Raw genomic sequence first — 18,689 nt, 5'->3', positions numbered from 1 at the left:
GTACTATGGTCACAGACAGTTCAGCAACATGACCAGAAACACTGATTCAGTTCCAGTTTTCCTTGCACTGCCCTTGTTTTTATTTTGGCCTTGACATTCAAATGAGACCAAGACTGCCTTTGAGTCTATTTCCCCACCCTGATTCCCCTCGAGCTTTACCAAGTAAATCTTCATGCTTGGGACAGCATGCTGTGTTCAGCCCCATGGCATTGTCAGAGTACAGGTCAGCAGCTTGGGTCTTCCTGCTAAAAGAAACCCTGGAGTCCTGGTGCTGCCAGAATTCTCAGTGGTGGATTAGAGGAAAGTCTTACTCAGGGAAGAGATCTAGTCCTTCTCCTAGCTTCTTGTCTGACTTCCTTGTCCCCATCCTTATCTGTTCCTCTAGAATACAGAGTTGTTTCTTATTCCTTGAGGAAGGATTTAAACAGTAGCCTCAGGTTTTTGTTCTCTTAGAAAACAGCTAAAGTCTAAGTACAAGAGTAAAGTGGCAGAGTAAGTGAAAAAGCTCAATGTTGGAGCTGAAGTGATAGGGCAGTGGAGTGCACTTAGGGGTGTGGGGAATTCAGAAAGAGTAGTGTGAAAGAGAAACACATGACTGAGGCTCTCTGTGTAGAAAAGGAGGACAAGGAACAACACAGCTGGTAGATGCTAGGTGTTTGTTCCTATTTGACAAATGAGAAGAACTGAATCTCAGGTTAACTTGTCCAAAGACAAGAGCTGATAGGTGGAAAAGCTGGCAGTTAATCCCTTTCTGCCCGATTAGTCACTTGAAAGCACCTAGAACATCTGTCTCCATGAGGTTTGAGTGTCTTGTAGGGGATCTTGGGCTGCTTGGTGGGTACAAGGAGTGGGCCATGAAGTAGAGCTGAGAAATGGTAGGTTTGAGATAGATGCATTACCACTCCACCCTTCAACTGGTCTCCTAACTCTGAGACCTTTCTGCAGGGGCTCTGCTGTTTCTCTGCAGTGTGTAGACACTCTGGCTACTTAGTGAAAAGTGCTTCATTAAAAACTGTTTGTATATGGGGGCTGGGCTTGTGGCTCAGCAGTAGAGTGCTTGCCAAGCACATGCGAGGCCCTCGGTTCCATCCTGAACACTACATAAAAATAAATAAATAAAATAAAAGTATTGTATCCAACTGTTTAAGATTCATAGAGGAAATTGTGTAGAGAAATATTCAGAGTTCAAGCAGAACAGGAAAACCCTGACTGCTCTGTCAGGCAGTTTCTGGTTTAAAGGGTACAGGGGAAAGCCCATTTCATTTGTTAATGAAAGTAAATTTCCTACATGGAGAAAATTTTAATTTTATGAAAAATGCATTATAATGTCTTTATATTGCCATGAAATTATTGAATGATAAGGCTCGAGAACTTGATGTTTTTTATGCAACCGCACTTAATATCATAGATCATCATTACTTCTGACTGGTTATGAAGATGGTTTGCTTTTTATTAAAATACACTGTATAAATATTCGGAGATATTTTAGAGGTATTATTTTTGTTTTTGTTTCAACTATTTTAAGTAAATTACTTAATTTTTGTGCCAAATTTGTTATTTAATTTAATCTCTGCAGGTACTTTTTAAAGCTGCTTAGTGACCATGTGAAGATTAAATTAGCCATTAAAATTAATGAACTAGCCTTTAAAGTACATCTCATCTTTTGATTGTTCTTGAAGCAAGATGACAATTAAAAAGGGTACATTATTTTGTATTATGCTAAATAATTTATTTTCCAGTGTTCCTAAGCCCAAAGGAAAGAAAACCAAAGATGTGAAAAAAACTGTCAAAATACCTGCTGAACCACAAATACTGGTAGGTCAAAACCATATTCACATCTTTGGTGGGTCTTGTTTGAGCAGCATAATGTCCTAAAGATAAAAATGTGTATGGGGTTAATCCTTCCCCAACAATCTGCAACATGTGGATCCATCATGGTTTTGCATGCTGAAGGCAGAATTTATATATCTACTACTATCATTTTTTTCTTCTAAATGAGAAGTACATTAGAAATACTAGATACTAGAATAGGTACTATTTTATATTATAATCTAAACTCTGTATCAAATTCTGATGATTAATTATGAAGCATAAATATAAGTTCTCTAGTCTGTGTGGTGCATGCCATTGAAAATCTCAGAATGCTTAGAGCTGATGGTATTAGTTGATGAGATTTAAATTCCAGGAATATCTGCTTTCAGTGAACCTGTTTTGGTAGCTTTTTTTTTTTTTTTTTTAAGTTGTATTTTGAAGATATTTTATGTTTAAACACTGTTCTCAAGTGATAACACTTGTTTTATTTATGTTTTGTTCCCCTTCTCAGAGTGATATTCTTATCAGCTGTACAACCTGCCATAGTGAATTTCCATCCCGGAATAAACTTTTTGACCATCTGAAAGCTACCGGTCATGCAAGAGCACCTCCATCTTCATCTTTAACCAGTGTAACAAGTAGTCGAAGCAAGAAAGAGAAACGTAAAAACAGATAGAAATTCTGCCAACACACTTTTTTTTTAAACTGTCTCTAAATTTTGAAACCAAAAACTGAACTGAAATCATCTAAAGAGTTAAAATTTCAGTGATCTTCAATTTATTGCATTGTGGAAGATTATTTTTTATCTTATAAAGACATTTTTTTGTTTAATATATATATTTTTAAACATTTCACTAGTGATTGAATTCTACTTTTGCCGTCTGAATTGACTTGAATGTCTCAAAACAGGTAAATATTGTAAAGTGTGTACCTTGATTTCTCACGTGAACAGAGATGTACAGGGAGAATTAAATTATTTTAACACAAATGCCCCTTTTTCCTTCATTTTGTGAATTTCACACTATGTATTTTTATTTGTTTATTGCTTTTAAATTTTGATTTGTAATCTGTCAAAAACTCAGATCGTTTAAAAATCACCCTAGGTTTCTTTTCCACCTGACACCATGACTCCAGTTCTGACTTTTAAATTATTTTTAAATAAGCAATTGTCAAGTACTCTGTTCTTTTTTTTCCTCAAGGACAATGATAGGTGGGAACTAATTAAACATGTATGATTGTGTTTCAGGAATAATATCTTAAAGCCTAGTATGGTGGTGGCACACTTGTAATCCCCACTACTCAGGAGGCAGAGGCAGGAAGAGGGGTCATAAGTTAAAGGCTAACCTGGGCAATTTACCAAGACCCTGTCTCAAAATGAAATAAAAAGGGCTTTTGATGTAACTTATTAGTAGAGCACTTGCCTAGCATGTGTGAGGCTCTGGGTTCAACCCTTCGTACTGCCAAAAGATACATTTTTTTTTGTTTTTTAATTCTGATTTGAATTGTAGAGGTAGAGGCAAATCAGTTTAACTGGCACTTTCTCCATAGACATGGTGATGTTTATGAACGTAACAGGTAGCAAGCAGATGTTTCCAAATTTTACTGACTCCTTAACAAAGGATTTGTTCTTCATTGAGTTTCTTTCTTGTTTTTTTTTTTTTCTTTTCATCATTCAATGAAAAAAAGCTTTCTTAATGAAAGATGATTTGATAGGGCAGATACTTGAAAGCCATCTACTCTGTAGCAGTGGTGAATATAAAATAAAAAAGAAGCTAGAGAATCATTATAACTGTGTGTGACCAAATACACAATATAAATAAGTGGTGAGTCAAGTTTAGAATAGATTAAATACTCCGTTCTTTAAATTGGTCTTGAAAGTGATTTTAAACTCACCAGCTTGAAATGTGTATTTTCTGTTTCATGTGATTATTCCTGATCTTATATCCTCAAATCTTCAAATGAAGGAAATGTTAATATGTGTAAGCTCTGAAATACTAAGAGTCCTCAATAGCAAGGTCTTTTCTGATAGCTTTATGTATAGTGTTGGTTATTGATTCTGTTACTGATTTAAAAATATGCATTTGAGTCTTAATTTTTTTTTCTTTTGTATTTAAAGATTTGGGGTTTTGGTTTGTTTGTTTTTTAGCCATATTACTTTTCTGTTTTTAACTACTATTATTAATTCCTTGCAATTGTTCTTTCCCCAACTTTCTCCATCTTTCAGGGGCAATACTAGCCAGTTTTGTATATTCTGATCTTTTCCTCCCAGACTTCATTTGAACACTATCTAATAAAGTTGGTCATAATTATGAATAGGAATGTAGGTAAATAGAAGCACATGTAAGTCACATATTATTATATAGTGAAAAAAATATAAAGATATTTTAAAGGGCAGAGAGTGGCTTATAAATGTTCTTTAAACCTTCTTTGCTTTCCTCTGTATTGGCCATGCTTGTGTTTAATTTGTTTTTGCTTCGTGTGAGTATTGATTGGAGTTACTTGTCACTGTTACTCAGTTTGACCAAAAAAAAAAAAAAATCAACCTTACTTTTCAAAAGATCTTCATCAGTTGTGATTGGAAGTTAGTGATCGTGTCTCTAATCTGATATGATGATGATAAATCCTCTCTTCATTTTCCTTATTACAACAAATTGCTTAGTATAATAGTATTATCTCCATTCATCATACAGGATCATTATGAAGGCAAATAAAATAGTATATATGAAAACAATTTTTAAAACAAAAGCTTTATACAAAATACTGCCCAATTTAAATGAATTAAATCTTTTTTAATTAAAATATTTGCAGATAGAAGTGTGCACATTAAATCATGTGTGCATGCAGTTTTAAAGGAATTTGTTTCCTAAATCTACATCTGAAGAAGAAAACAAGAACATACATATGATGCCAGGGGTAAAATAATATTTTTGGTGAATCAGTGGCAGTTTTGTTTGAGGCAAAATCATATTCTAAAATACAGGAGCACATATTTTGCATTGATTTCATTAAGGGTCAGTAGCAACTATCTTGATGTAACTTGGTTCAGATGTGAAGATAACATTGACTCTGGGAGAAGAGAGTTAAGGAAAATCCTCTTTTTTTTTTCCCCCTATGAGTCTTCAATGGAGCAAGAGTTTAGGCTTCTATAAAACCCATTTAGACTTTCCCTATTTCAAAATAGGACAATATCCTTTGTGAACAAAGTCAAGAATTAGCCCCCCCCCCAAAAAAAAAGTGATTTTGCTAATTCTTGACTTGGGTCACAAAGGAGAAAGAGCTCCACGGTGCATGAATTTTTAGAAGATCTGTCTTATCAGAGTGTGTGTTGATTGCTGGTAGAGCAATATTGGTATTTTTGTGTTGTAATAATACTTACAGGATTTTATCAGAAGATTTCATTTTCTTTAAGTCTTCCTCTGCAGAATTTTCAGATGGAAAGCTACTTTAGTATTTGTAGAAATTGTCCCTGAAATTAATTCTTACAGTAAATTTCATTTTAGAGGATCCCAAAACCTTGAGAATGCTGTGTGGTGTGGTACTGATTCTAGCCTAACTTTCAACATAAAGCAATAAATAGAACCTTATGACCCTATGGGCAAATTCCTAAATTCACTTTATTAATAATGTGCAATGTTGAAGTATTTCTACTCATTACAATTAGCCTTTTCTTCATCAGCTAATTTACTTAATGTTTACTTAATGCTAAAATTATAGGCTCTTGGGATTTGTAGAAGGAAAGTAAAAAATGATTGTTAGATCTTTTGCTCCAGAGAAAGCTGAGCTCAGACAGATATGAACTCCACAGCTGGTTAGGGGATGCTGCTTAGCCTCTCAACATAGTAATCCTTTTATCACACTCCAAACTTTGTTAACCTTGGTAGGGGGTTACTTTTAAGAAGAATCAACTTTTTAGGTATGGTGGCATACACCTGTAATCCCAACAGCTCAGGAGCCTGAGGCTGGAGAATCACAAGTTCAGATCCAGCCTCAGCAACTTAGTGAAGACCTATCTCTAAATCAAATAAAACAGAGCTGGGAATGTGGCTCAGTTGTTAAGCACCCCTGGTTCAATCTCTGGTACCAAAGGGTGGGGGTTGGGGGAGAAGAAGAAAGATAATTTGAGGAATAAAAGGAAGAGGCTTGGATTTGTTAATATGAAAGAACATTATTAAGAGGTATTAGAGCAATGTGTGACTGGTGCCTGTGTAGGTCAGCATAACTCTGATGAGAACAGAGAGCCTGGAAACACGTCTGTGCATATGTTAAAAATCCCATAATGTGGGATTTTTAACAGATTGTGGGGAGTTATCTTTAGAGTGAAAATATAATACGTACTACTCTACACCCTTTCCAAAATACAAATTACAAGTATAAAAGATCTAAATATGAAAAACAAAACATTTAAATGAGAATCTATAAATTATCTTTGTGATTTTTGCAGAACAGAGAATTTCTTTAAAATCAGACATGAAAACACAACATTTACAGTAAATAGGATTGCATCACACCTAAAACTTCCGTAGAACAATAGGCACTTAAGTAAAAAGACAAGCTGCTGACTGGAGAAAATGTTTGCAGTACACATAACTGACAAGGTCAGTATCTTGAATACACTGGAAAAACCTAAGAACCTCCTGCAAATCAGTGAGAAATGACAGTTGTGTGTTAGAATAGCAGTGCTCACCCATTTTGGTCCTGAACCCCTTTACAAATTTATGTATTTGTCTATTATTTAATTATTTAAATAATTAAAGAGACACTAGATTGGGTTCAAGGAACTTGTCCTCCTGCTTCGGCCTTTTGAGTAGCTAGGATTACAGATGTCCATTACAACCTCCCAGTCCCTTTATACTTTAAAAAATTGATAACCCAGAGTTTTTGTGTATGTGGATCATACGTGTTAGAATTAAAATTGAGAAAATTTTTTAAAAGTAAAAAAAATACATGCTAAATATAAAGTTTAGTGAGAAGAATACCATTGTTTTACATTTTATAAATCTTTTTAATGTTTAACTTAAGAGGGCTGGACTCTCCTACCTGCAGAGCAATCAATCCGTTTCTATATGTTTTAGTTAAATACATGAAGATAATATAGCCTTACATAGCTATGTAATTGGAAAAGGAGGGGCTTTTGCAGACCCTTGCCAAATGTGTCTCAGAGCCCTTGGATCACACTTGGAACTGCTGCATTAGAGAAATGGGTATACTATACAAATGGAAAAAAAGCTTAAATAGTTAAAAACCATGAAAAGAGTATCATTATCATAATAATCAGGGAAATGTGACTTTATTGTTTCATGCTTTCAGATTGCTAAGATTCTCACAAGATCAAGTGTTGGTGAGAATTTGGAAATGGAAACATTCACTTCATTTGGAGTGAAATTTGTTCAATTTGATGATGTCTGAGAAAGTTGATGATGTACATGCCCTATAACTAGAACCCCACTTTGTAAAAAATTCTCAACACCACATAAAAATAAATAAAGATATTGTGTCCAACTACAACTAAAAAATAATTATTAAAAAAAAAAAAACAGGCCTGGGATTATGGCTCACCAGTAGAGCGCTTGCCTAGAATGTGTGAGGCACTGGGTTCAATCCTCAGCATCTACATAAAAAAGGAAAAAGTTATCTTAAAAATAAATAAATAAAAAATAAAAATGCAACTCTCAGTCACTGTCTTGGACCTGAGTCAGATCTGTAGTTACCAAGATATTTCAGGTGACTCAAGCTCATTAAAGCTTGAGAAGCAGAACTTTAGAGAAACCCGTGCAGAGTGTATAAAGAGACGGCCAACAGCAGGATTGTTTGTACCGAGGAAATGGAAATAACCTAAATGCCTATTAACAAGAAAATAGATAAATAAATTGTGGCCAATTTATAAGATGGGAAACAATTGACCAGTAAAAATGAATGAATAATATCAAATGTGGATAGTCCTGGGGAAAAAAAATTTGACTGAAAATAAGCTGTCAAGGAAGATAAAACTGCCATTTATGCAGTTTTTAGAAATCCTATGTCAATTGTTATTCACAGAAAAAAAGCATAGAGAGCTTGGGGGCTAGAGCTGAGCTGTCAGAGTGCTTTCCTAGCACGTGTGAGGCACTGGGTTCAACCCTTTGCACCACATAAAAATAAACAAAATAAAGGCATTCTGTTGATTTACAACTACAAAATAAAATTAAAAAAAAAAAAAGCATAGAGCCAGACATCCTGGCATCTTGGGAGGCTGAGGTAGGAGGATCTCTGGTTCAAATCCAGCCTCAGCAAAAGTGAGGTGCTGATCTACTCAGTGAGACCCTATCTCTAAATTCAATCTGAATTGAATTCAATCCCCAGTGTCTCCCCCCGCCACACACACACAAAGCATAGAAATATGAAGACCAAAGAGACACTCAAAAAAGCAATCATTTCTGGAAATGGAAGGAAAGGAATGGAATTGGGATTGACTGCACAAGGGTCCTCATTTTCAGAGTCCCTCCCCCACTTTTAATCTGAAAGAAAATGTTAACGTTTGTTAATTTGGGATTGGGGCTGCATGAGGGTTTGTTATTCTAGTTCTCACAAAACACTTCAAACATTTAGAAAAATACAAATGCTCCACTAGCAGTATATATATTTGCACAAAGTGGGAGAGGGATAGTAGACTTATTTCCCCTCTCCCCGATAATCCATAAACACATTGCACAGGCTATTGTCCCTCTCAGTGTCATTCTTTTGAGAACCTGGATTTGTGGTTGGGCACAAAGCCACCCAGAATATAGAGATTGTTCCCCTTGCAGCTAGCTGTCAGTTCTGGCCAGTGATCTGAGTGACATGTCCTTAAAGGTATGGGTATGCTCTTACTCCTTTCCTTGGCCAGCTTAAGTAAAGAGGGAATGGCTGGCCCCCTTCTGGGATCATGATGTTCACCAGGGCAGAGCAGCATAAGTATAAAAAAAACATTAGACCTGAATCCTCCAAGGGCCCCCAGGAGCCTAGACTACCTTCCTCTGTACTTAGGAGAAACAAAGCTTCCTTATTTCTGAAGCCACTGATTTTCTGAACTTCCTGTCATGGTGACTCATTCTGATTGATTAACATATGCAGTATGTGCGCAGTTACCTAAATGAGAGAGGTAATGTTACATTCTGTTATGGCCACAAATAAGGCCACAGTATGAAATTTTCTTTTATACAGTTTACAGAAATATTTGAATTTAATGTGGAAGCAATGAAAACAGTTTTGAGTGATTCCCTTTTCTTCTGAACAACAAATACATTTGCCCTTGTTTATCTACTAGTGACTTTAGGATGCACTCCTTATGATGGCTTTGATCAGGGACAGATTCAGGGCAACATCCTGTCCAGCCATCTGATAAGCAGCATGGGGCTTTACAGAAGCTCAGACCATTTTCACACTAGCCAAGACCAACCAAATATTTAGATATTTAATGTAATTCCAGAATATTGGCACAAATAAGAAAATATCTTAATAATTTCAAGGTGTGATCTGTTTTTTGATCCTTCCTGATTCCTTCATTGAATAAGAATTAAGTCAACATCTTCTGCTGGAAGCATCTTTTGAGGGTATAGCCCCTTTGGCTATCTATGTTGAGAGTTCTCTTGTTTCTTAGGATCCTTCCCTGCCACAGAAATGGAACATGACCTCTCTGGGTGGGTGGGAGGAATGCTACAGCAAGACAATTTTCTTTCACTGAATGTTTTTTTAAAAGTACTGCATGCATTGGTCCCTTCAACCTTGAATTGTGTTTTAAAGGGTGATGTTGATGCAGATGGCATATATTTACTGCATGGATTTTGAAGAAAAACTACCTCATCCAAAGCAGGCAGATCCATCTGCAGCCACTTCCTAGCTGAGGTATGTGTGTTCTGCATTCAGATCCCACTGAGAGATATGCTCTTGGGGCTTCTCTGGTGATGACTCTGAACCCAGACCTTTTGGCTTCCAAGGTTCAGTAACTGCAGAAGGTTAGAGATGTGTCCAAAGCCCAAGTAGCTTCCTCCTATCTTCTTCATTGTTCTGCTTCCCAATGGGCCTTTAATGCACAACAGGAGGAAGTCCTCATGGAGTCCTCAAGGAGACGTGTGAGGAATCTCTTTAGGGAGCTCAAGCTAAAAGGTAGAGATGGCTTTGCCCTCCATTTGTACATAAGAGCAGGATGAAAAAATCAAGGTAGAGTCTGGGTCTTGAAGTTTGATACACATGAGTTCAAATCCCAGGATTACAAGTTTTAATGGCATATTACATGAGAACTCTGCACCCATCCCCTTTAAAGTGGAGATAACCCCCTTTTCATAGGTTAGCACAACATCATATGCAAGTAGCTGGCAGACTGCTTGACACACACATGCCTATTAAATCCTTGCTCCATCTGTTCCTAGTCTGTCCTTTGCCACCCCAGAGTACACCAAGGTGTGTGGATTGAATTGCCAGTCTGTCTTCACTCGTTTTCCTTCGGTCTCATTTTCTTCACCATTCTATGAAGAGTCAAATCGCAGATCTCTCTTGATTCCATGGGGCCTCTTAACCTGGATCTTCTGCAAGAGGCTGTCCTGGGCCACCTTGGGTCTCTAAACCCCAATCAACTTCCTCAAGAGCTCCCAGAAAAGGGATGTGCACAGCTGAGTGTGACAAATCTTTGTGAACATGAGTTCCTTCTCTTACTTGAGGTTTGGAAACTGCTTTGGAAATGTCACCTGGGATAGCCCAGAATAGACATATATAAAAATAAATATTTAAAACTTGCCATGAGGCTGCCTGCATTGCCCTATAATTCACCAAATTATTGCTTATTGAATGGATGATTGTCCTTCAGAGAAAAAGAACTTGAGCTTTGCAAGAAAATGGGTCTGGGTTTGAATCCCAAATGCCAGGCACCTGTGTGTGACCTTAAACAAATTACAGAACCTCACTGAGCTGAGCCTTGCCATTTGTAAAATGAGGGTAATATTGATTTCCTATTCCTGCTGCAACAGATTACTATAAACTTGTTGATATAAAACCATGTAAGCTTACTAACTTGAAAGTGTGGAGATTAGATGTTCTAAAATAGTTATGGACTAAAGTCAAAGTGTTGGCAGGGCTGGTTTCTTTTGGCAGGCCTTAGAAGAGGATCCATCCTCTTGCCTTTTCCAGCTTCTGGGGTCTGCCTGCAGTCCATGTCTTTGGCAGCCTGGCATCTTCAGAAGCTGCACTGGCAGTGGCAATGATGCAATGTGTGACCGGTGCCAGTATAGATCAGCATATCCCTGATGAGAACACAGAGACCAGAAGCAGGCTCATGCATGTGTGGGAACTAGATTTTTGTCAAATTTAAAGATGTGGGAAGCTATAGTTAGTGTGAAACCATATTATGTGAAGGGAATGCTAAATGATGGGCTAGCTAGAGGAAGGCTGCATTCCTAATTGCTCCATGACTTTGAGATTCAAGAAGCAGGAGTAATGCTTCTCTGCAAGGTGGATGAAAGAGGAAGTTCACTAAAACTCAATACTGGACATCAAAGTGAGTACATTAAATGAAGAAGAGAGACTACTTTGGAGCCAAGCTGGTTGGGACTACAGTGGCAGCGGTAGTTCAGCACAAAGGGAGGGAAAGCAGAGAGAGAACAGAATGGACAGATTTAGTGTGGAGAAACCTGAGATCTAACAACTAACCCTTACCAGATCCAGAAGCTGCACTGGACACTGGTACTTGAAAAGTTTACTTTACCAACTGGCCACAGAACTAAGGCAGGAGTCATCTGAGCAACCATGTTGCAGCAGCTGCTGTGGAAGCCGGGAGTTCTGAGCAAACACGGCTACAGTGTCCTTCTGTGTAGCCTAAGGTGTACCTAGCAGAACAGGAGTGAAATAGACAGAGAATATACCCAGGGGGGTTCAAGTCAGAAAAGTGAAGGGGAGCCCAACTCACTTCCCCCTTTGAGTCTGGCAGCTCAAGTGACCAGCTGATGCAGGTTGGGAATCTTTGTTCAGATCATACTCAGGGACTAAGCCTGGGAAGCCTGGGCTACAAGAGGGGGTAAAAGATTGGCTCCCTGCCCCATGAGTAGAATTCTCAGGAGGCTCCTGAGATCCAGACTCCCTAGCAGAGATTGGCAACTGCCAGGCCCTAGAACTAATCTCTCTATAGCAGACAACCCAACAAAGCCCCTAAAGCGGGATTAGACCTAAGCTCCACCTACTGGAACTCCACTCACAATGCTCTGCAGTGGACCCACCCTGGGAGTGCATCAATCTGATCTGTGTGGACAAAACTTCAACTGACAGTACTTCTCATCCCATCTTACCTCCTGCAGGGGAGAAGAGAAGTTGGGAGTAATTTGAACCATCTTCAGTCTTAGGCCATTCCAACTGTCATTTTGGTGAGCAAGACAAAAAGAGAGGAAGGGGTTAACTTTAATCCCTTGTTGTTGCTCTCAGTATGTAACTCAGGAAAAAAATGAAAGACATTAAGGGGATGGGGCTATAGCTCTGTGGTTGAGTACTTGCATCACACTTGTGAGGCACTGGGATCCATCCTCAGCACTGCATAAAAATAAAGGACACACACACACACACACACACAGAGAGAGAGAGAAAGCCTTAATGTGNATATATATAAACACCCAGACATAGACAGCGACCATCTATTCTCATTGACTATTTTGATCACCTCAGTGAAAACAATTCGTTAATTTTTTCATTAAGAATCTTTTCATGTTTGTTTGTTTGTTGTTTTTGTGTGTGTTTTGCTTCTGATTGGTTCAGGGACATATGTACATACACATATTTGTTTCTTTTTTCTCATTTTTAGTGTATTTTAAATGTAGTTATTTTTCCTTGACTTGTCTTTAAGAGAATTTTGTATTAGTATATTGGTTTTGTTTTGTATTGTTTTTCATTTGTCTATTTCTTTTCTCTTTCTATTCTGTCAACAGCCAAATTCTATTATTCTTTCACTCTCCCCTTGGTTCTTTTTCTTTTTCTCCTCCTTCCGTATAACCATTATCTGCTACATTGCTTCTGTGTTCTCTCTGTTCATTTTTTAAAAAAATTTTAAATATTTTTTAGTTGTTGATGGACCTTTATTTTATTTATTTGTACATGGTGCTGAGACTTGAACCATGCTAGGCAAGGGTGCTACCACTGAGCCATAACCCCAGCCCCTCTCTCTGTTCATGTTTTTAAATTTATTTTTCAGTTGTAGTTGAACACAATACCTTTACTGTATTTATTTATTTATTTATTTTTATGTGGTGCTGAGGATGGAGCTTAGGGCCTCACGTGTGCTAAGCAAGTGCTCTACCACTGAGCCATAACCCAAGCTCTTCTCTATTCATTTTTTGAAATTATGAACTCTCTTCCACCTTTCTATCACATTTTCTTTTCTCATAGTTAACTGTATTCTTTTTTTTTTTTAATATTTATTTTTTAGTTTTCGGCAGACACAACATCTTTGTTTGTATGTGGTGCTGAGGATCGAACCTGGGCCGCCCGCGTGCCAGGCAAGCGCGCTACCGCTTGAGCCACATCCCCAGCCCAGTTAACTGTATTCTTACTCTCTTTTAGCATGAATTGATTTTACTCATAGTTAACTGTATTCTTACTCTCTTTTAGCATGAATTGATTTATGTAACTCCTGCCCCCACCATTAAGGCTGTTGCATTTTATTACTGCTGTGGANAAAAAAAAAAAAAAAAAAAAAAAAAAAAAACAACTCAAAACAAAAATAACACAAATTCTGTGGACAGCACATCTGTGTGACAGCACATCTAGGTGTCAGTCCAGATCACTCTAGGACATTTTGGCAAGTGAGGATTGTGCCCTTCCAAGATCCAAACATAAGAGTGGAAGAGAAATCCCTTCCAACAGATAAACAAAACCCAACACAGGTATACAAGAAACATGAAAAAAAAAAAAAAAACAGGCTAACACAACACCTCCTAAAGTTCATAATTCACCAAAACAGATCCCAAAGATATTGAAATAGTGACATATCAGATAAGGAACTCAATCATAAAAATGATCAATGAATTCTGAAAGAACACAGAAAACAACTGAATGAATTAAGGAAGTCAATACAGAATATGAATGAGAAATTCAATAAGAAGATAGAAATATTGAAAAAGAACCAAACAGAAATCTTGGAAATGAAGGACACAATTTTAAAAAATGTTCAGTTGAAAGTCTCTCTGATAGAATACACCATGCTGAAGATAGAATCTCAGAGCTAGAAGACAAAGTGGCCATCCTTGATTATTTAGACAGCATTAAGGGGAAAAAATAACCATGATCAGACTATATAAGAACTCTGGGACAACATGAATAGATCAAATTTAAGGATCACTGGAATTGAGGAGAGTTGTGAGATGTGGGGTAGTGGAATGGATAAACACCTAAGGGAAATAATAACAGAAAAACTTCCAACCCTTCATAATGAGTTGGATATCCATATATAATAGGCATTCAGAACCCCAAGTAAACAAGATTTAAAAAAGAATCTCTCCATGACACATTATAATTAAAATACCTAACATACAGAACAAGGATAGAATTTTAAAAGTCTCAGGAGAAAATGTCAGGTTCATTTATAAGGGAGCCAATCAGAATCACTTCCGATTTCTCAGAACAAACTTTACAAGTCAGAGGGCTTGGAATGATGTGTTCCAAGTCCTGAAAGAATAACTGTCAACCAAGACTGCTATATGCAACAAAGCTACCATTCAAAGTTGAAGGTGAAATAAAGACCTTCAAAGATAAGCAGACACTAAAAGAATTCATTATTACTAAACTAACACTAAATAACTTATTTGGAGAAATATATTTCACAGGGAAAAAAATTTTTAAAATTCAAAGCTGACAATAGAACAAATATCACTTGAAATGTAGCTAAGCAAATGAGAACCAGAACTAAATTTAAAATAATGAATAAATCAAAATGGCAGGAATTAATAAACATCTCTCTTTGATAACATTGAATGTAAATGGTCTCATCTCTCCAATTAAAAACATAGGCTGGCGGAATTGATTAAAAAGCAAGACCTAACTATAAATTGTTTGCAAGATATGCACTTTACAGGCAAAGATATCAATAGGCTGAAAGTAAAAGGAAGAAAATTGATATACCATGTGAATGGAGCCTAAAAACAAGCAAGAGTAGCTACTCTCATATCTGATAAAGCAGATTTCACACCAAAATTATTCAGAGGAGACAAAGAAGTTTACTTCATACAGGCAAAAGGAACAATTCAACATTAGGTATAGCATTAATAAAGATCTATGCCCCAAATGTGGGTGCAACTAGTTACATAAAAGAGACGCTACTCAAATTGAAGCTCCAGGTAGACCCCAGTACAATAATACTGGATGATTTCAACACACTTGTCTCACCATTATATAGATTATTTAGACATAAACTCAGTAAAGACTGTTTGGTCTGAAAAATATAAATCAAATGGACCTAATGGACATCTATAGACTATTTTGTCCAACAACAGCTGAATACATTTTCTACTCAGTGGCTCATGGAACTTTCTCCAACATAGACCATGTTTAGGCCAAAAAGCAATTCTTAGCAAATAAAAAATATATAATTCCTTATCAGATTACAATGGAATAAAATTAGAAATCAATTCAACCAAACCCTATATAAACTATATAAACACATGGAGATATAACAAAACCCTTTTGAATGATCAATGGGTGATAGAAGAAATCAAGGGAGGAATTCAAAAATTCTTAGACTCAAATGAAAATAGTCACACAACATACCAAAACCTCTGGGACACTGTAAAGGCAGTTCTAAGAGAAAAGTTTATAGCTATGAATGCTTACATAAGAAAATCAGAAAATCCCTAATAAAAAAACTAATTGTGCATCTCAAGGCCCTTGAAGAAGAAGAATGAACAAATCCCAAAACCAGTAGGAGAAAGGAAATGAATGAGATCAGAGTGGCAATCAATGAACCTGAGAATTAAAAAAAAAACTACAAAAGATTGATAAACAAAAATTTGGTTATCAGAAAAGACAAACTAACCAAAAGAAAAAGGATAAAAAATCAAAGTAATAAAATTAGAAATAAAAAAGGAGAAATGACCACAGACATCTCAGAGATCCAGCAGATCATTAAGGACTATTTTGAAAACTAACACTCCAATAAATTGGAAAACCTAGAAGAAATGTATATATTCCTAAGCAAATATGATCTGCTGAAACTGAATCAAATAGACCAATAATTTGTAATGAGATATAAGCAGTAATAAAAAGACTTTCAACAAAGAAAAGCCCAGGACCACATGGATTATCAGCTGAATTCTATGAAATCTTGAAAGAAGAACTAATGCCAATATTCCTCAAATTATTCCATGAAATAGAAAGGGATAAAACACTTCCAACTTCATTCTATGAAGCCAGTATCACACTCATACCAAAACCAGCGAAGGACATATCAAGGAAAGAAAACTACAGACCAATATTCCCGATGAACTTAGATGCAAAAGTAGTTAATAATGTATTAGCAAATTGTGTTCAAGAACATATTAAGAAGACTGTACACCATGACCAAGTTGATTTTATCCCAGAGATGCAAGGATGATTTAATATATGCAAACCAATAAATGTAACTCATCACATTAACAGAACTAAGGATAAATATCACCTAGTAATCTCAATAGATGAACAGAAGGCATTCAACAAAATTCAGCATTCATTAATGACAAAAACACTGAAGAAAATAGAGTTAGAACATACCTCAACATCATAAAGGCTATATATGAAAAATCCAAAGCCAATCTCATAGGAAATGGGGAAAACTGAACAAGTTTTCTTTAAAATCTGGGACAAGACAAGGATGTCCACTCTCAAAAAAAAAAAAAAAAAAAACCTCCTATTTAATATAGTGCTAGAAATTCTAGCCAGAGAAATTAGGTAAGGGAACACTTCTACACTGTTGGTGAGACTGTAAATTATTACAATCACTATGGAAATCAGTATGAAGGCTCCTCAAAAGACTAGGCATGAAGCCACCATTTGACCCAGCTATACCACTTCTCAGTATTTACCCTGAAGAATTAAAGTCATCTTATTACAGTAATACATGCATACCCATATTTATAGCAGCACAATTCACAGTAGCCAAACTATGGAACTAACCTAAATGTCCATCAACAGATGAATGGGTAAAGAAAACGAGGAATATATACAGAATTGGGTTTTATTCAGCCATAAAGAAAAATAAAATAATTGCATTTTCAGGAAAAGAACAGAACTAGGGATCACCATGTTAAGTGAAATAAGTCAAACTCAGAAAGTTAAGGGTCATGTTTTCTTTCATATGCAGAAACTAGAAAAGGAAAGGGAAAAAAGGTGGAGGTGGTTCTCCTAAAACCCAAAAGGAGATGTGTAGAGGAAATGGACCAAGGTGTGGGAGGCAGGGAGGGAGTGGGCTGGAGAGTGATATTGGCCATATTATAATATTGTGTAGATACAAAAATATATAGCAAATTCCATCAATATATATGATTGTAATGCACCACTTAAAAATGTGGAAAAAGAAGAGAAAACAGTATATACTACCCAACACTCTCCCCAAAATATAAATGACATGAATTAATACCTAAATACCAAAATCAAAACATTTGGATAAGAATCTATAAGACTATCTCCATGCATTTGCAAAAAAGAAAGATTTTTTTTTAAATAAGAAAGCACAACACAGGCAAGAGGACTGCACCATACCTAAGACTTCTGTAGAACAATAGGCACATAAGTAAAAAGATAAGCTGCCAACTGCAGAAAATGTTTACAGGACACATAACAGACAAGGTTAGCATTCCACATTGGAAAAACAAAAGAATCAGTGAGAAAATAGCAGTTCTTAGACTTTTTGGTTTCAAGACCTTTTTACACTTAAAATTGAGAATTCAAGGTGTGTGTGTGTGAGTGTGTGTGTGTGTGTGTGTGTGTGTGTGTGTGTGTGTGTTTGGACTATATTGTTATGTAATGGTTTGGATATGAGGTGTTCCCCAAAAGCTCACGTGTGAGAGACAATGGAGAGGGTTCAGAGGGGAAATGATTTGGGTTATGAGAGCCTTAATCCAATTGGTGAATTAAACCTGATGGGATTAATTGAGTGGTGATTGAAGGCAGCTGGGGTGTGGCTGGAGGAGGTGGAGCATTGAGGCATGGCTTTTGGGTATATATTTTTATCTGGCAAGTGGAGTCTCTCTCTGCTTCCTGACCATCATGTGAGCCACGTTCCTCTGCCACACTCTTCCACCATGATGTTCTGCCTCACCCTGAGCCCTGAGGAATGGAGTCTGCTGTCTATGTATTGAGACCCCTGAAACCATGAACTCTCAAATAAACTTTTCCTCCTCTACAATTGTGCTGGTCAGGTCTTTTAGTCATAGCAGTGAAAAAGCTGACTAAAACAGACTATATTAATATCTATTGTACTCTAATTAAAAATTAGAAAATCATATGGAAATAATAATATATATTACATAACAGTTCTAGAACATTATTTTCCAAAACAAGTTTAGTGAGAAGAATGGCATTGATTTACATTTTGACTTGGGTGTTGCTTTTTCTGTCACATCTCTGACTCTGATCTTTCATTTATAAATATCCTGGTAATGACGCTGCACCCACCTGGATCATTCAGGGTAATCTTTCCATCTCAAGATTCTTAGCTCTACAAAGTCCCTTTTGCCAGGTGAAGAAATTAATCACAGTTTTCAGGGATTAGGGGAATAGGCATCTTTGGGGAAGATGGTGCATTATTTGTCTCACCCTGTAGATGCCTTTTCAAAGGGCGCACAAGGACTGAAAGTGGTAAACCTGGGGCTCAGAGTGCTCACTCAGCCTGGGGCAAGCTGCCTATTCACAGGTCTTAA

At 36.7% G+C, this 18,689-nt stretch overlaps 1 protein-coding gene across 3 annotated transcripts in view; it reads left to right on the top strand.

Annotated features, from left to right (window-relative positions):
- The window catches only part of Dnajc21 (DnaJ heat shock protein family (Hsp40) member C21), a 28,995-nt gene extending 21,628 nt beyond the window's left edge, over positions 1-7,367 (top strand). The window contains exons 11-13 of one of the 3 annotated variants that reach the window (XR_007347481.1): positions 1,740-1,815; positions 2,324-2,721; positions 7,120-7,367. Coding sequence is in view for 1 of the 3 variants with exons in the window: in XM_015496370.2 (XP_015351856.1) it covers positions 1,740-1,815; positions 2,324-2,488 (241 nt within the window). In the remaining 2 variants the exon portion in view is untranslated. Of the gene's footprint in view, positions 1-1,739; positions 1,816-2,323; positions 4,207-6,253 lie in introns of those variants that run through there. The other 2 variants (XR_007347480.1, XM_015496370.2) reach the window with 2 other exon arrangements.
- The last annotated feature ends 11,322 nt before the right edge of the window (positions 7,368-18,689 follow it).

The sequence above is a fragment of the Marmota marmota genome, unplaced genomic scaffold (genome assembly GCF_001458135.2).
Source record: "Marmota marmota marmota unplaced genomic scaffold, marMar, whole genome shotgun sequence".
Lineage (NCBI taxonomy): Eukaryota > Metazoa > Chordata > Mammalia > Rodentia > Sciuridae > Marmota > Marmota marmota.
Note: the sequence above shows the minus strand (reverse complement) of the source record. Positions and strands in the feature narration are given on the sequence as shown.